We start from the raw sequence: 17,156 nt of genomic DNA, 5'->3' as shown, positions 1-17,156 counted from the left end.
GGATGGCTGTCTTTTCTATTACACCCTTTTCTTTTCAGTGGAATATATTTTTTTGGAATTTGTAAAATAAATCCTTAAATGTACACCACTGATCATGTATCGTCTTACCCTTTAATCTATTTTCCCAATCCACTCTACTCAATTCCGCTCTCATATCTTCATAGTCTCCTTTATTCAAGCTTAGCATGCTTGTTTGAGATCCAACCTTCTCACCCTCTAATTGAATATGGAATTCAACCATGTTATGGTCACTCATTCCAAGGGGATCCTTTACTAGGACATTTTTAATTAATCCTGTCTCATTACACAAGACCAGATCTAAGGTTGCTTGCCCCCTGGTCAGTTCAGTTACATACTGCTCAAGAAACCCATCCCTAATACACTCAATTAACTCATCCTCAAGGCAGCCCTGCCCAATTTGATTTGTCCAATTAATATGATAGTTAAAATCCCCCATAACGATCCTGTTCCACCAGTTTTACGTACGCCAAGCTGAAAGTTACCCCATCGCCTGATATTACCATTAAAACAATGAAAGGAGGTTAACCTATGATGGCATCCTCCGATGATAGTGTCATTAAAATGTGTTCCCATCGCGTTGTGCTTTTTTTCCCTGGGCTGAGTCAAGTCGTAACTTGTTTCCTTTTGGGATTTTTCCTTAATTTGGTTGAACTCTGAACATTTCCATCAATTTCTAATGAACAATAGCAGTTATAAATGGCACTTGCAGTATCTAAAGTGAATATGCAATACATTAGAATCACTGCTGTTACTTTAGCTTTTAAGGATGATCACGGTTTTCTATGTTGTTTATTATTAGCTGGATTTGTTCCTGTGCGGTTGACGGACGGGCCAACTTGCACACGCTGGGGGATGGATGAATTGGACGGGATGTCTAAGGATGGAGACATCGTTCTCGGCGGAGTTTTCAGTGTTCATTCCAATGTTGAACATCGGGATCTTCCATTTAATACCCAACCAACTGCGGTCAAATGCACAACGTGAGTGATAGACTGAACCTCGATAATTAGATATTTGTTGCAGATTCACTCGTTTGTGATGATATAAGCAAATATTTAACTGTGTGCTGGTTCTGGACCAAACTTACGGCCAAGAGCCGGATCCAATAATCGATCATCAATTATTCTTGCGCGAGAGAATATCCTTCCATACATTGTTTTCAAAGGGAAATGTTGTACAATCCCTAACATTCCTTTCATTGTTTCATCTAACCGTGCTCTGTCTTGGTATAGCGAATGCAGGACTTTCGAATACCTGTTTTAGGAATGCCAATGTCGTATTTCAAATAGAAGAAACATGAAACAGTCTCTATATTTGTTTTAGCAACCGCCAAAATAATTTCCGCATCTTTCATTTAACACCTCTGAAGACGTGTTTGGAAAGCAAATACCAAAATAATGGTAGAAATCCTGTTGTTTAAACGTGAAATGAAAACATAACCTATTCGTTCTAATCTTTACGAACAAATGATAAACCAAATTGATGTTACATTGCATTAGTTTGAATTGCAAGACGACATTCAAGATTAACGATTAATAATGCAATTCAGATTTCGATATGTAATCTCATCCACAAACACCTGCTCGTCTCAACTAAAAAGTTATAACTCTAGTTCAGAATATAGAGGTTTCAATATCACAGCTACGAAAGCTAAAACAATTTCCGCTAGATATCTATGATTTCTAACCCAGCAATGTGTCTTCCACAGATTTTTTTACCGAACTTTTCGCTTTGTACTGGCGATGGTTTTTGCTATCAAAGAGATAAACAAGGACCCAAAGCTACTTCCCAATGTTACACTGGGCTATCGGATTTATGATGCGTGTACCATGCCGCCGCTCTCTCTCAAAGCCGCCTTTGAATTCATGAACAGACCGGAAGGATCATCTTCAGATTTAAACTGCAAAAGATCCTCCACGGTTTCCGCAATTGTTGGTGACTCTGGATCGTCACAGTCTATGGCGATAGCGAGTTTAATCGGTTCTTTCAGGATTCCCATGGTGAGTTACTGAATTGATATATCATAACTCGAGCAATGTAACAGAAGAATTAAAGGAATTTCAGCTTACAATTAGTTCCACATAATGGTAATACTCCAAGAGAAATCTTTAATTATTTTTTAATAATCTAAATGATACCTAAAATGATACCTAATTTAATAATACTCGGTAAACCGAATGCATTTCTTATCTGTAACATAACCGTTCACTTTAATGATGGGTAATGTACCTGTCACAGTTTGATAGGTTATGCAAATTATTTTGCTCTTTCCTTATAGTCTTCTTAAAATTGCAGTTTACCTTGATGCAATTATTATAGAGGAAAATATAAATTGTTACATTTAATGATGAATTAAACAAATGGCTGTATAATGTAAAAAAGCAAAATACTGCGGATGCTGTAAGTCAGAAATAAAAACAGAAAATGCTGGACATACTCAGCAGATCAGGCAGCATCTGTGGATAGAGAAACAGAGTTAACATTTCAAGTCGATGATCTTTCGTCAGAACTGGAAAAATTCAGAAATGTAATAGATTTTAAGCAAGTGCAGGGGCTGGAGAGATTAAATGACCAAAGGGATGATGATGCAGGCAAACGGAGATGATAATGGAGTGATTCCTTTTGCCTTGCACCATCGTCCATTTCATCTTTTAGTCTCTCCTGCCTTCCACCCTATCACCGACCTTCCCTTTTGTCCTCTCCTCCCCTCCCCCGTTTCCCTGTTCTGATGAAAGGTGTCGACGTGAAACTCTGTTTCTCTCTCTACATATGCTCCCTGACTGGCTGAGTATTTCCAGCTTTCTCTCTTTATATTCTTGGCGAGAATATGTTATCAGCTGTTTTGATAAACTCATAATGGAAAGTATAAACATCGTTTAATCTGCATAGTTTATTATTTGCCATATCTGCTCTAAACTTTATTGAGCTTGATTTTGGAAAAAATCGAATGAGATATATACATTGTTCAGACTTGTTAGCACTTTTAGTGGTGATTCCACGGCCCTTTTTTCCCAAAAGTTGGCTGTGGAAGCGGACCGGAGAATCGCTGGTCCACGGCATCTGATTTCCGGACTGACGTTCCTTGACGGGAGCATTTGCTACCAGTAGCATTCAGCCAGCGGAATCAGCCCTGTTGACGGAAAATTAAAATAGTTAAGAAATGAAAAGTAATTGAATGCTGAACAAAGCTGGAATTGGGTAAAGCGCGATTCAATATTTAATTGTTCCTCAAACATTGGAAATTGCCAGTGACACATGATTTTCTCATCTTTTCAATTTTACTATTCCACAGGTCAGCTACGTTTCCACCTGTGCGTGTTTGAGCAACAGAAATCAATACCCGTCATTTTTCAGAACAATACCGAGCGACTACTTTCAGGCGAGGGCTTTAGCCCAGCTTGTGAACCATTTTGGATGGAAATGGATCGGGACAATTAAAAGCGACGGTGACTATGGCAACTTTGGAATGCAAGCGTTCACAGAAGCGGTAGAGGAACTGGGTGTTTGCATCGCTTTCTCTGAGACTTTTCATAAAACATACTCGCAGGAGAAAGCACTTCAAACTTTGGCGACTATAAAGGCATCTTCTACTAAAGTTGTCATGGCCTTTCTCGCGCAATCGGATATGGCTATTTTAGTGAAAGAAATCGTTCGACAGAACCTCACTGGCATTCAATGGATAGCAAGCGAGGCCTGGGCAGCTACGTCATTGCTCACGGCTGAAGAAAGTAACCGATTCCTTTCTGGTACAATTGGGATTGCAATTCGTAAAGTAGATATACCAGGGCTGAAAGATTTTTTATTGCAGATCCACCCTTCTCAATATCCGGGAAACATTTTAATGAAAGAGTTTTGGGAGACAACTTTTGGTTGCACCCTAAGTAAAACGGAAAACAAAACAGATGAAGGGAACATTTATTCGCAGTTTAATGAGTGTACAGGAAGAGAGAATCTGCAGTCAGCACGCAATGCATTTAATGATGTTACACAGTACAGGATTACTTACAATGTATATAAAGCAACTTATGCTATAGCCCATGCAATTCACAATATGATTTCATGTGAAAATGGGAAGGGACCATTTTTCAATAACAGCTGTGCAAATATTTCAAGTTTCCAACCGTGGCAGGTAAGAGCATATGTTATTTAAAAACTATTGAGAACTTAAGAAGAATAACCATCCACATTAATATTAGATAGATTTCTCGCTAATGTTGGGGGCTTCTATCGGAGGGAATGCCTATGTTGAATTAATAATAACATGTTTTATGTTCATTTTACCATCTTTCCTTTTTGGCAGCTGCTACATTATATGAAAATGGTAAATTTCGTTACCAAGATTGGCGAAACGGTGCATTTTGACAAAAATGGTGACCCGGTCGCAACATATGACATTGTAAATTCGCAACCAAATGCATTTGGTGGTGTCGATTTTGTCAATGTTGGGTATTATGATGGAGCTGGTCCATCAGGAAAAGAATTTGTGATCAACGAAGAGGGAATTATCTGGAGTGGAGGCCAAGTTAAGGTAAGGCTTTTATGTGTAGAACAGTTCAGCAATGTTTGCGTCCTTTTGAACAATGAGGAGTTGCCGATGAATCTCGCCTTAAGCAAACTTGCTTCTTTATCGAATATCGGATGAGTGTGTAATTAATACAAAGGAAGAATGTGACAAAATATAGGAAGACATGGATACATTTGCTGGATGGGTGTTTAATAGGGAAATTTGATCAATGTGAGATGATACGTTTTGGTATTAAGAATAAGGAGGCACATACTGCTTGGATAATAGTACAAATTGGGTAGAGAACAAAGAGATTTAGGGGTACACATACACAAATCACTAAAAGTAGTGACGCAGATTACTAACGCCTTAAGAAGGAAAGCAAGCACTGGGCTTCATTTATAGAGGGATATAATTGAAAAGCAGGGAATCATGTTGATCTTGTATAGAACCCTGGTTAATGCACACTTGCCAAGTGGTGCACCGTTCTGGTCTCCATGTTGTAAAAAGGACATTGAGACTTTTGACAAGGTGACAAAAAGATTCCCAAGTATGATAGAACTGAGAGGCTATAACTATCAGGAAATACTGAATAGTTTGTGGCTCTTTTCTCTGGAAAGAAGAAGGCTGAGGAGTGACCTGGTATAGGTCATTAAGATAATGAAAGGTTTGATGAGATAGACATGGAGAAAACGTTTCTGCTTGTAGGGAGAGCAAAACTTGAGGCCATAAATATAAGATTGTCACTGATAAATCCAATAGGGATTTCAGGAGAAAATCCTTTACCGAAAGAGTCATAGGAATGTGGAACTCGCTGCCACCAAGAGTAGTTGAGGAAAATATCATAGATGCATTTAAGAGGAGGCTAGATAAGCACATGAGGGTGAACGGAATAGAAGGAAATGATGATAGGATTAGATAGAGGGGTGGGAGGAGGCATGTATGGAGCATAAACGCAGGTCGATGCCCTGTTGGACCGACTGGCCTCTTTCTGTGCTGTAGACTCGATGGAAGTTGATATAAACCAGAAGACGCTAGTTTTATTTTCGTATGTAATACACAAGTTTATTTACTGGTACTACTGAGTTCTATTTAGAAAACAATTTTCTAACAGGCACTATTGTTAAGTTTCAATGAATTCCTTGCAAGGAGCACCTAACGGATTGTATTTAATTCACAAATGCACCAGAGGAATTATTTTCACGCATTGAATTATTATGGGGAAAGTGGTGGAAGCAGATTGAATAATAACATTCAAACGCAATTCGATATGAACTCAAGTCGGAAAAAATGCAGGGCTATGGGGAAAGAGCAGCTTTGCTCTAACTCTGTCAAAAGCACACATAATTTATTGTTGAGTAATAATAATTAATATATCTAATTGGAAACCGTCAACAAAATCAATTATATTAAAATAGGATTTGCAAAGCTCTCATTATCTGAGATCCCTTGTTTCTATTCCTCGATTTTAAAATTCTCATCCTTGTTTTCAAATCCTTCCATGGCCTCGCCCATCTCCCCAACTCTCTGTAACTTTCTCCAGGCTTACAACCCTCCGAAATATCTGCACTTCTATAATTCTGGCCTCTTGCCCATCCCCGATTTTAATCGCTCCACCATTGACCGTTGCCTTCAAATGCCGACGCCCTAAACTCTGGAGTTCACTCCCTAGAACTCTCCACCTCTCGACCTATCTTTCCTCCATTAAGACGCTCCTTAAAACATATTCTTTCACCAAGCATTTGCTCATCTGCCCATATATCTCCTTATGTGTTTCAGTGTCGATTTCTTTTATGATAATACTCCTGCGAAGCACCTTGTGACGTTTTTACTGTATTAACGGGGCTATATAAATGCACGATTTTGTTGTTGTTGTTGGCCTACCCAGGTTCCAAAAGCAGTCTGCTCTGAAAGTTGTCTACATGGAACACGAAAAGCCACAAGGAAAGGACGGCCGATTTGTTGTTTTGATTGTATACAATGTCCTTATGGTGAAATTAGTAACTCCACTGGTAAGAATAAACTATTGCATAAAATGTTTCATGCATATATATATTTTTTCAGATTGACTCTTTCTAATAATTTAAACTTACCTCTTCTTAGATTCACTTGATTGCATTAAATGTCCCAAGGAATATCGATCCAATGAAAAACAAGACCGATGCGTACTAAAGGATATTGAATTTCTTTCCTTTGGAGAAATTATGGGAATCATTCTAATGGCATTGGCATTGCTTGGAGCCTGCTTAACGACAAGTGTACTTGTTTTATTCTATGTTTATAGAGATACTCCCATTGTTAAAGCTAACAATTCGGAATTAAGCTTCCTTCTTCTTTTTGCATTAATCCTTTGTTTTGTGTGCTCAATAACGTTCATTGGAAAACCCTCCGGCTGGTCTTGTACATTACGTCACACATCATTTGGTGTTATTTTTGTTCTTTGTATTTCTTGTGTTTTGGGAAAAACAATTGTTGTGGTGATAGCATTTAATGCAACCCTTCCCAATAATACCATGATGAAGTGGTTTGGCCCAACACAACAACGCTTAACTGTTTTTCTTCTTACACTTGTACAATGTTTAATATGTATTGTGTGGCTAATTACATCGCCACCTTATCCTCTGAAAAACACTGATTATTTTAAGGATATAATCGTTTTTGAATGCGACGTAGGGTCAACAATAGCCTTTTACTGTGTACTTGGTTACATTGGATTTCTGTCTTGTGTGTGCTTTGTGGTTGCGTTTCTAGCTCGACACCTTCCAGATAACTTCAATGAAGCCAAGCATATAACTTTTAGCATGCTTATCTTTTGTGCAGTTTGGATAACTTTCATTCCAGCTTATATAAGCTCTCCTGGGAAATATACTGTGGCTGTAGAAATATTCGCAATTTTAGCCTCCAGTTTTGCTCTGCTTATCTGTATTTTCGTTCTTAAATGTTACATTATCTTGCTGAAGAAAGAAAAAAATACGAAGAAACATATCATGGGCAAAGTTGTTTCGAAGAATATCTGAACAATTTTCTAATTATAAAAGCCAGTGTTAATAACTCTTCCATTGGAACATAAAATACACTTTCAAATAATTAAGTCCATTTGTGATGTCTATAACTGCATTATGGAATAGTTGTCGCAAAGAAAGCACTTAAGAGAGGCTGATTAAATTTCCAATACTTAATAACATTGTTAGTTAAACTGTAGGCTTCATTTTGTATTTAATGAAGAAATTGGGAAGGAAAAACAAATAACTTGGTGCCTTCCATGCCCCTACGGCATCACTAAGTGCTTCACAGTGAAAGAATTGCTAGTCATAGGATCTTACAGAAAAGAAGGAGGCCGTTTGAGCCATTTTACCCGTAGAGGCTCTTTGAAAGAGTTATCCAATTAGGCTCACTGCCCTGTTCTTTCCCATAGACTTGCAAACCTCCCCCCACCCCCACTACACGCCACCTTCATGTATGTATCAAATTGGCTTTTGAAGCTTACTATTGAAATTGCATCCACCAACCTTTCAGGCAGTGCATTGCAGATCGTAACAACTTCCTGTGTAAATAATATTGTCCTAATTTCCCCATTGGTTCTTTTGCCAATTACGTTAAATTTTCCTCAGGTTACCGACCCACACATTACTGGAAAGAATTTCTGCTTATTTACTCTAGCAAAACACCTCCTGTTTTTGAAGAAATCTATTAAATCTCCCCCTTACTTTTTCTATTGTAAACAAAACAATCTCATGATCACTAGTCTCTCACATAAGTGAAGTCACTTATCCTTGGTACTGTTCTGGTAAATCTCCTCTGCACCCTCTCCAGGGCCTTGCCATCATTCCTAAAGTAAGGTGGCCATACTTGGGCACAATACTCCAGCTGAGGCCCAAGCAGTGATTAATAAAGGTTGCATGTAACCTCCTCACTTTGAAGTGTAGTTCTTAGGGGCAGATTTTGTGGTAGGTATTACCGTGTACTCTGACAGTGCGCCATCATACCGCCTTTGAAATTCACTGCAAGTTCATGATTTCCACATGCGCATGCACTAAATCTCTAACTTGCGATCTGTCAAGGTATGCCTGATGGGGCAAATACTCATTCCTTGCACAGAGGTGGTCTAATTGCCCACCAACTGCCCAGCAATTACTTCCAAAAATTTTACGGTTAATGAAAGCAGGTGCAGGAGCTTGTTTCACTGTGAAAGGAAACCATTTGTATTGAAAATTGAGAGCAAGCAGTAGATATAATTGTAATTCATACAACTTTTACCCTAAAACTTGCAAAATCTGCAAATTATTCAGTAAGTTTAAGTAAAATTGAAATGATACTGTTACCAGAAAACCACCACAGAAACAAACTACTTGTACTGAACACATACCGCTTGACATATCCTAAGATTTAAAGGTTTTTTTTTGCAACAGAGGGGATAGGCTCTATGTGGTCTCTCCACCGATTTCACAGTGCCTCTCAAAGGATTGTTTACCCTTCTAGTATCACTTCACGATAAAATACCTGTACCTAGTATCAACATCTAGAAATATTAAAAATATAAAATATGACAATTAATATTTAAAATTATCAATGTTTTCTGCACTCCAATTGTATGATGAAGAACTGGGCATTTGGAACAAATCATTTATACTTCCTCCAAATGTATGAAATAAAACCATTTTGCTGTTTAATTATTTTATATAATACATTTAAAGCTGCCCAACAGCTGGTGTGCTACGTTCATGGTGTATAGTAAATCACAAGGATCATTGCCAATACAGTTCAGTGCTGTTGAATCGCAATCCATCATAAAGTTAATCGACCTTTGACAGGACATTAAATGCTAGCCTTAAAAGAATAGAAAAACTTACTTGATTTACATAAAATACACTCAATGCATCCTTATATTTAAAATGCCGGGATATTTGACGTACAGAACAGGTAATTATTTGGGCTAACAAAACATTCTACAATGCTCTGCAATGCTCCTTATTGCAAATAAGAAAATGAACATGTTTCTTAGCATGAAATATAAATAATGTACAGTTTAATACACTTCCCAAGTGATAGAAACGGTTTTAATCTGAGTGGTAAGTCCAACAATTAAACAATTTATTTCATGTTAGTAAACAATCAAAGAACGAGAATCTTTTCATTTAGCTCAAGGTATCTTTGGCAGAAAAAATCAAAGAGCAAGTTATTATCTAAATGGAGAGGAACTGCAAAGTGCTACAGTACAAAGGGATCTGGGGGTCCTGGTGCATGAAACACAGAAGGTTAGTATGCAGGTACAGCAGGTGATCAGGAAGGCCAATGGAATCTTGGCTTTTATTGCAAGGGGGATGGAGTATAAAGGCAGGGAAGTCTTGCTGCAGTTATACAGGGTACTGGTGAGGTCACGCCTGGAATACTGCGTACAGTTTTGGTTTCCATATTTATGAAAAGATATACTTGCTCTCGAGGCAGTTCAGAGAAGGTTCACTCGGTTGATTCCAGAGATGAGGGGGTTGACTTATGAGGAAAGGTTGAGTAGGTTGGGCCTCTACTCATTGGAATTCAGAAGAATGAGAGGCAATCTTATCGAAACATATAAGATTGTGAGGGGGCTTGATCAGGTGGATGCGGTGAGGATGTTTCTACTGATGGGTGAGACTAGAACTAGGGGCATAATCTTAGAATAAGGGGCTGCCCCTTCAAAACTGAGATGAGGAGAAACTTCTTCACTCAGAGGGTAGTAAATCTATGGAATTTGCTACCTCACAGAGCTGTGGAAGCTGCGACATTAAATAAATTTAAAACGGAGATAGACAGTTTCCTAGCTGATAAGGGAATAAGGGGTTATGGGGAGAGGGCAGGGAAGTGGACGTGAGTCTAAGTTCAGATCAGCCATGATCCTATTGAATGGTGGAGCAGGCCCGAGGGGCCGTATGGCCTACTCCTGCTCCTACTTCTTATGTTCTAACCTTCAAGTGGAAAACGAATGCAAAATTATTGTTGGTATTTAGTTACATAATATTAAGAAAATGAAATATATGAAATAAGTCCAAGTACAAGTTCAGTTAAAACTTTTTAAAATTTGTTAAAAGTTTTAAAAAGTTTTTTAAATGTAATTTCAATGGAAGAACCTGAAAGAAGTTTCTGTGGGCGAGGCTTTGGTTTGACAGATTTTTGTGGGCGCGTCTTATGCATGGGCTGTACGCTGTGCTCCTGGCGTTCGTAATGTAATATGGTGCACACAACTCTGCAGCGTGGAACAGTATGGCTACGTCTGTGGCCTTACACAAGGGGCCGTATATTCCAATCCCTACGGGTGTATACGCACTGTGAACACACCCATAGGGACATGGGAAATGTCGGTTTCAGACATGCCAAGCGCATGCGCTGAAAACCGGTATTTCCGGTTTGTCAAGAATGCTCTTGACAGATCGGTCGCCTGCCTTGCAGAAGGACCGCTGCGGGGGGGGGGGGGGGGGGGAAGAGTTCCGCTTTCTGGAGAACCTCCGCCCGCAGAAAACCCTTAGAAATCTCACACCTGGTAAAAGCAGGCGTAAGGCCTGCTTTTACCAGCACAAGATTTGAAAAAAATTAAAAAAAAATCTTATTCACATATTTATCATTTAAAAATACTTTAAAGAAAGGTAAGTTTATTGGCCCAGAAATTCGGGTCGGGGGCTTCCCACGGGTGCAAGCCCCCATCTGCACTTACCTACCATGCTGGCCGTTGAGCTGTGGGCCCCCCTGGAATTCCGAACCTGGGGCTCCTTCAAATACCTGTGTGCAGTGCTTGCGTATCCCAGGGGCGCAGTTAGTTTGAGGCGACCCCTGGGATCACGTGGGCCATGGAAGAGCCAATGGTAGCAGGGAATGCTTCATTTATAAGTTTGACAGGAAGAGCTGTCAAACCTATAAATTCTATAAGCCCCAAAACATCACTAAATCTTCAAATAATTTTTTTTTTAAATCACATTCTTAAAATAAACTATAAATTACATGAAATAACTATTTCAAACAATAATTTAAATTTTTGAAAAAATTAATTACATTTTCTAACGGGGCTAAAAATAAACTTACCTTTCTTTAAAGTATTTAAAAATAATAAACCTGTGGAAAAAATGTTTTTATTTTAAATAATTCACCAATTATAAATGCGACTGCTTTTTACATGTCTAACTTCTGGGGACTTACCCTCCCGGAAAAACCTGCAAAAAAAACTTAAGTTCAATTCGCATGCGCTACCTCTCCTGTGCACGCGTTCGACTTCTGAACCCCTTCATTCAGAGGAACGGAAGTGCCGGTTTCCCGTGCAGTGCATGCACAAAGCCGACACTTCCATTCAGCCTATGGGTGAGTACTCCATGCGTACTCACCGGTGGAGACCCGAATTTCTGGGCCATTTTAGCCCCGTAAAAAACTTTAATTATTTTTTTCAAAAAATGCAATTTTTGTTTAAAAAATTTAATTCATTGTAATTTCAACTAATTTTAAAAATGTTATTTAAAACAAAATATTTTTAATGTTTTCCGTGTTTTGGGGGTGATCTCCATTCATATATTTGACAGATCTATCTGTCAAGTGTATGAAGGGAGATTCTCTTCTTTGATTGGCTCCCCATGGCCCACTTGATCCCAGGAACGCTTGTGAACCGCCTGCACCTCTGGGATTCCTGGGCTCTGCACATTTCGAGTTGGAGAGGCCCATGATCGGAAGTGTCTGGACCTCAGGATACCTCAGGTAAGTCCGTAGATTTTTTCCAGATCGGATGCCTCCGCACGCAGGAAACCTCCGATCGGAAAATACGCCCAAGTTCAGTTTGGATTCATTTCGCAGGTCGGCGGTGTAATCCGTAGCTACTCCACCTACCACAATTTTTGGGCCATTGGCCCAGAAATTCGGGTCGGGGGCTTCCAGCGGGTACAAGCCCCTGACCTGCACTTACCTAACGTGCCGGCCAGTGAGCTGTGGGCCCCCGTGGAATTTCGATCCGGGGCCTGCTCCAGCTGCCGGTGCGCAGTGCTTGCGTATCCCAGGGGCGCAGTTCATTCGATGTGTCCCCTGGGATCACGTGGGCCATGGGGAGCCAATCGGAGCAGGGAATGCTCCATTCATAAGTCTGACAGGAAGACCTATCAAAACTTAGAAATACTACGGGCCCCATAACATCACTAAATCTTCAAATAAATTTTTTAAAATCACATTTTTAAATAAACTATAAATTACATGAAATAACTATTTTAAACAATAATTTAAATTTTTGAAAAAAATAATTTTATTTTCTAACGGGGCTACAAATAAACTTTCCTTGCTTTAAAGCATTTAAAAATAATACACCTGTGGAAAAAATGTTGTAATTTTAATTAATTCACCACTTACCTTGTAAAAAGCAGGTCTTACGCCTGCTTTTAACATGTCTAAATTCTGGAGACTTGCCCTCCTGGGAAAACCTGTAAAAAAAACGTAAGTTCGATGCGCACGCGCAGCTTCTCCCGCGCACGCGTTCCACCTCTGAACCCCTGCTTTCAGGGGAACGGAAGTGCTGGTTTCCCACACATGCGCAGTGCATGCAGGAAACTGGCACTTCCATTGGGCTTACGGGTGAGTACCCCGTGCGTACTCACCCGTGGAGACACAAATTTTTGAGCCATTATGGTGCACACAACTCTGCAGCGTGGAACAGCATGGCTACATGTGTGGCCTAACACAAGGGGCCGTATATTCCGATCCCCATGGGTGTATACACGCTGTGAACACACCCATAGGGACATTGGAAATGCCGGTTTTAGGATTGCCAAGTACATGCGCTGAAAACCGGCATTTCCGATCTGCCAAGAATGCTCTTGACAGATCAGGTGCCTGCCCTGGAGAAGGGCCTCTGCGGGTGGACAGTTCCACTTTCTGGAGAACCTCTGCCCACAGAAAACCCTTAGAAAGCTTACACCTGGTAAAAGCAGGCGTAAGGCCTGCTTTTACCAGAATAAGGTTTGAAAAAAGTTTAAAAAAAATATCTCTTTCACTCATTTATCATTTAAAAATAATTTAAAGAAAGGTAAGTTTATTTCTAGCTCCGTAAAAAGCTTTAATTATTTTTTACAAAAAATTAAAATTTTGTTTAAAAAATGTAATTTATTGTAATATCAACTACTTTTAAAAATGTGATTTAAAAGACAATTATTTAATGTTTTCCGTGTTTTGGGGTTAGGGTTAGGGTTAGGGTTAGGGTTGACATGTCTATCTATCAAGTGTATGAAGGGAGATTCCCTTCTTTGATTGGCTCCCCATGGCCCACTTGATCCCAGGGATGCTTGTGAACCGCATGCGCCTCTGGGATTCGTGAGCCCTGCACATTTCGATTTGGAGAGGCCCAGGAGCGGACGTGTCCGGACCTCGGGAGCCCTCAGGTATGTCAGTAGATTTTTTCCAGATCGGAAATTGTAAGGATATTTATTAGCTCTGATGATGTGGAATCGGTATGGGTAGAACTGAGAAATACCAAAGGGCAGAACATTAGTGGGAGTGGTGTATAGACCCCCAGAGTAATGCAGAGGTTGGGGATAGCATTAAAAGGGAAATTAGAGAAGCGTGCAATAAGGGCACCGCAGTCATCATGGGTGACTTTAATCTACATATGGATTGGGCTAACCAAATTAGTAACAATACTGTGGAGGAGGAATTCCTGGAGTGTATACGGGATGGTTTCCCGGACCAATATGTCGAGGAACCAATTAGGGATCAGATCATCTTAGACTGGGTATTATGCAATGAGAAAGGATTAATTAGCATACTTGTTGTGCGAGGCCCCTTGGGTCAGACCGATCATAATATGATAGAATTCTTCATTAAGGTGGAGAGTGAAGTAGTTGACTCAGAGACTAAGGTCCTGAATTTAAATAAAGGGACCTATGATGGTATGAGACGCGAGTTGGGTAGGATTGATTGGGTAATGTCACTGAAAGAGTTGACGGTGGATAGGCAATGGCAAACATTCAAAGATCACATGGATGAACTACAGAATTTGTTTATCCCAGTTTGGCATAAAAATAAATCAAAAAAGGTGACTCAACCGTGGCTAACAAGGGAAATTAGGGATAACATAAGATCCAAAGAGAGGACATATAAATTGGCCAAAAAATGCAGCAAACCTGAGGATTGGGAGCAGTTTAGGATTCAGCAAAGGAGGACAAAGGGATTCATTAAGAGGGGAAAAATAGTTTATGAAAGCAAGCTTGCAGGGAACATAAAATCTGACTGTAAAAGCTTTTTTAGATATGTGAAGAGAAAAAGATTGGTGAAGTCAAGAGTAGGTCCCTTACAGTCAGAATCAGGGGAATTTATAATGGGGAAAAAAGAAATGGAAGAACAATTAAATACATATTTTGGTTCTGTCTTCACAAAGGAGGACACAAATAAGCTCCCAGAGATGTCGGGGAACATAGAGACTAATGAGAGGGAAATCAATAGTTGTAGGGAAATGGTGTTGGGGAAGTTGACGGGATTGAAGGCCGATAAATCCCCAGGGCCTGATAATCTACATCCTAGGGTACTTAAGGAAGTGGCCCTGGAGATAGTAGATGCATTGCTGGTCATCTTCCAGAACTCGATAGATTCTGGATCAGTACCCATGGATTGGAGGGTAGCTAATGTTACCCCACTATTCAAAAAAGGTGGCAGGGAAAAAGCGGGGAATTATACACCGGTAAGCCTGACATCGGAAGTGGGGAAAATGCTAGAGTCCATTATAAAAGATGTAATAGCAGAGCACTTGGAAAGCAGTGACAGGATCGGACAAAGTCAACATGGATTTACAAAAGGTATTTCGTGCTTGACTAATCTACTGGAATGTTTTGAGGATGTAACGGGTAAAATAGATAAGGAAGAACCAATGGATGTGGTGTATTTGGAATTTCAGAAGGCTTTCGATAAGGTCCCGCATAAGAGATTAGCTTGCAAAATTAAGGCACATGGGATTGGGGGCAAGGTATTGAATTGGATAGAGAACTGGTTGGCAGATAGAAAGCAAAGAGTTGGAATAAACGGGTCGTTTTCCGAGTGGCAGGCAGTGACTAGTGGGGTACCGCAAGGATCGGTCCTAGGACCCCAGCTGTTCACAATATATATTAATGATCTGGATGAGGGAATTGGATATAGTATCTCCAAATTTGCAGATGACACAAAGCTGGGTGGGAGGGTATGCTGTGAGGAGGATGTCGTGAAACTCCAGTACGATTTGGACAGGTTGGGTGATTGGGCAGAAACATGGCAAATGCACTATATAATGTAGATAAATGAGAGGTTATCCACTTTGGTGGCAAAAACAGGAAGGCAGATTATTATTTGAATGGCAATAGACTGGGAGAAGGGGAAGTGCAAAGAGACCTGGGTGTTCTTGTGCACCAGTCGCTGAAGGTAAGCATGCAGGTGCAGCAGGCGGTTAAGAAGGCAAATGGTATGTTGGCCTTCATAGCAAGAGGGTTCGAGTACAGGAACAAGGATGTCTTGCTGCAGTTGTACAGGGCCTTGGTGAGACCACATCTTGAGTATTATGTGCAGTTTTGGTCACCTTATCTGAGGAAGGATGTTCTTGCCATGGAAGGAGTGCAGCAAAGATTCACCAGGCTGATACCTGGGATGGCAGGAATGACGTATGAGGAGAGATTGTGTCGATTGGGCTTGTACTCACTGGAGTTTAGAAGATTGAGAGGGGATCTCATCGAAACCTATAACATTCTCTCAGGCCTGGACAGACTAGATGCAGGAAGGATGTTCCTGATGGCTGGGCAGTCCAGAACTAGGGGTCATAGTCTAAGGATAAGGGGTAAGCTATTTAGGACTGAGATGAGGAGGAATTTCTTCACCCAGAGAGTGGTGAACCTGTGGAATTCTCTGCCACAGAGGGTGGTGGAGGCCAGTTTATTAAATATATTCAAGATGGATTTGGATATATTTCTTAAGGCTAAAGGCATCAAGGGATATGGGGAGAAGGCAGGGACAGGGTACTGAATTTGGATGATCAGCCATGATCTCATTGAATGGCGGAGCAGGCTCGAGGGGCCGAATGGCCTACACCTGCTCCTATCTTCTATTTTTCTATGTTTCTATGAAACCTCCGTACTTGGGAAGCATCCGATCGGAAAATACGGCCCAAGTTCAGTTTGTATTCATTTTGGAGGTCGGCGGTGTAATCCGTAGCTGCTCCGCCGACCGCAATTTTTGGGCCAATTGTCTTTGTTAGGCAAACATGGCAGCTAATTAGGTTGGAGCAAGATCCTACACAAAGAGCAGTGAAACACATGACCAGTAAATCTGATTTGATTCTATGCTTAACTCGTTGACATTACATAATACATTATGGAAACGAAATAATAGGGGTAATGTTCAATTTAACCACGGGCTGGAGCACAGCCTGGATTAGAAACGCCTGATCTACGTTGATTTGAATGAGGTTACAGTAACACTTGGTGGGGACACAAAACGGGTGGCAGTGGATTGTCAGCCCGTTGTACACCAGCCCGAATTCCCTTTCTATTGAAAGGATCTTCCTATAGCTCAATTAGTTTTACAATATCTCTCCGTAAACATCTTTGGGGTGATTTTGACATCAAACGACGGTGCAAAATGCGCAGAATCGGCTGGGCCGCACGGTAAACACCCCAGCTGC

General features: G+C 40.4%; 1 protein-coding gene and 1 pseudogene across 1 annotated transcript; one reads left to right on the top strand and one right to left on the bottom strand.

Annotated features, from left to right (window-relative positions):
- LOC147115479 (extracellular calcium-sensing receptor-like) overlaps nucleotides 1-17,156 on the bottom strand; it is a 117,516-nt pseudogene that overhangs the window by 32,857 nt on the left and 67,503 nt on the right.
- LOC147115480 (extracellular calcium-sensing receptor-like) lies at nucleotides 1,764-7,542 on the top strand. Its single transcript, XM_085989745.1, has 5 exons — nucleotides 1,764-2,021; nucleotides 3,314-4,088; nucleotides 4,290-4,549; nucleotides 6,414-6,537; nucleotides 6,629-7,542. The coding sequence occupies exons 1-5, from the start codon at nucleotides 1,764-1,766 to the stop codon at nucleotides 7,540-7,542; spliced, it is 2,331 nt and encodes a 776-aa protein (XP_085845871.1).

Source organism: Somniosus microcephalus, chromosome 6 (assembly GCF_052327205.1).
Source record: "Somniosus microcephalus isolate GS21.2 chromosome 6, FLI_Smic_1.0, whole genome shotgun sequence".
In the NCBI taxonomy this organism is placed as follows: Eukaryota; Metazoa; Chordata; class Chondrichthyes; order Squaliformes; family Somniosidae; genus Somniosus; species Somniosus microcephalus.
This window is presented reverse-complemented; position numbering and strand designations above follow the sequence as displayed.

Coding starts and splice junctions, on each gene's coding strand:
- LOC147115480 (XM_085989745.1), top strand. CDS start 1,764: ATGGTTTTTGCTATCAAAGAGATAAACAAGGACCCAAAGCTACTTCCC. Junction 2,022..3,313: donor GTTCTTTCAGGATTCCCATG/GTGAGTTACTGA, acceptor ACTATTCCACAG/GTCAGCTACGTTTCCACCTG. Junction 4,550..6,413: donor GGAGTGGAGGCCAAGTTAAG/GTAAGGCTTTTA, acceptor TGGCCTACCCAG/GTTCCAAAAGCAGTCTGCTC.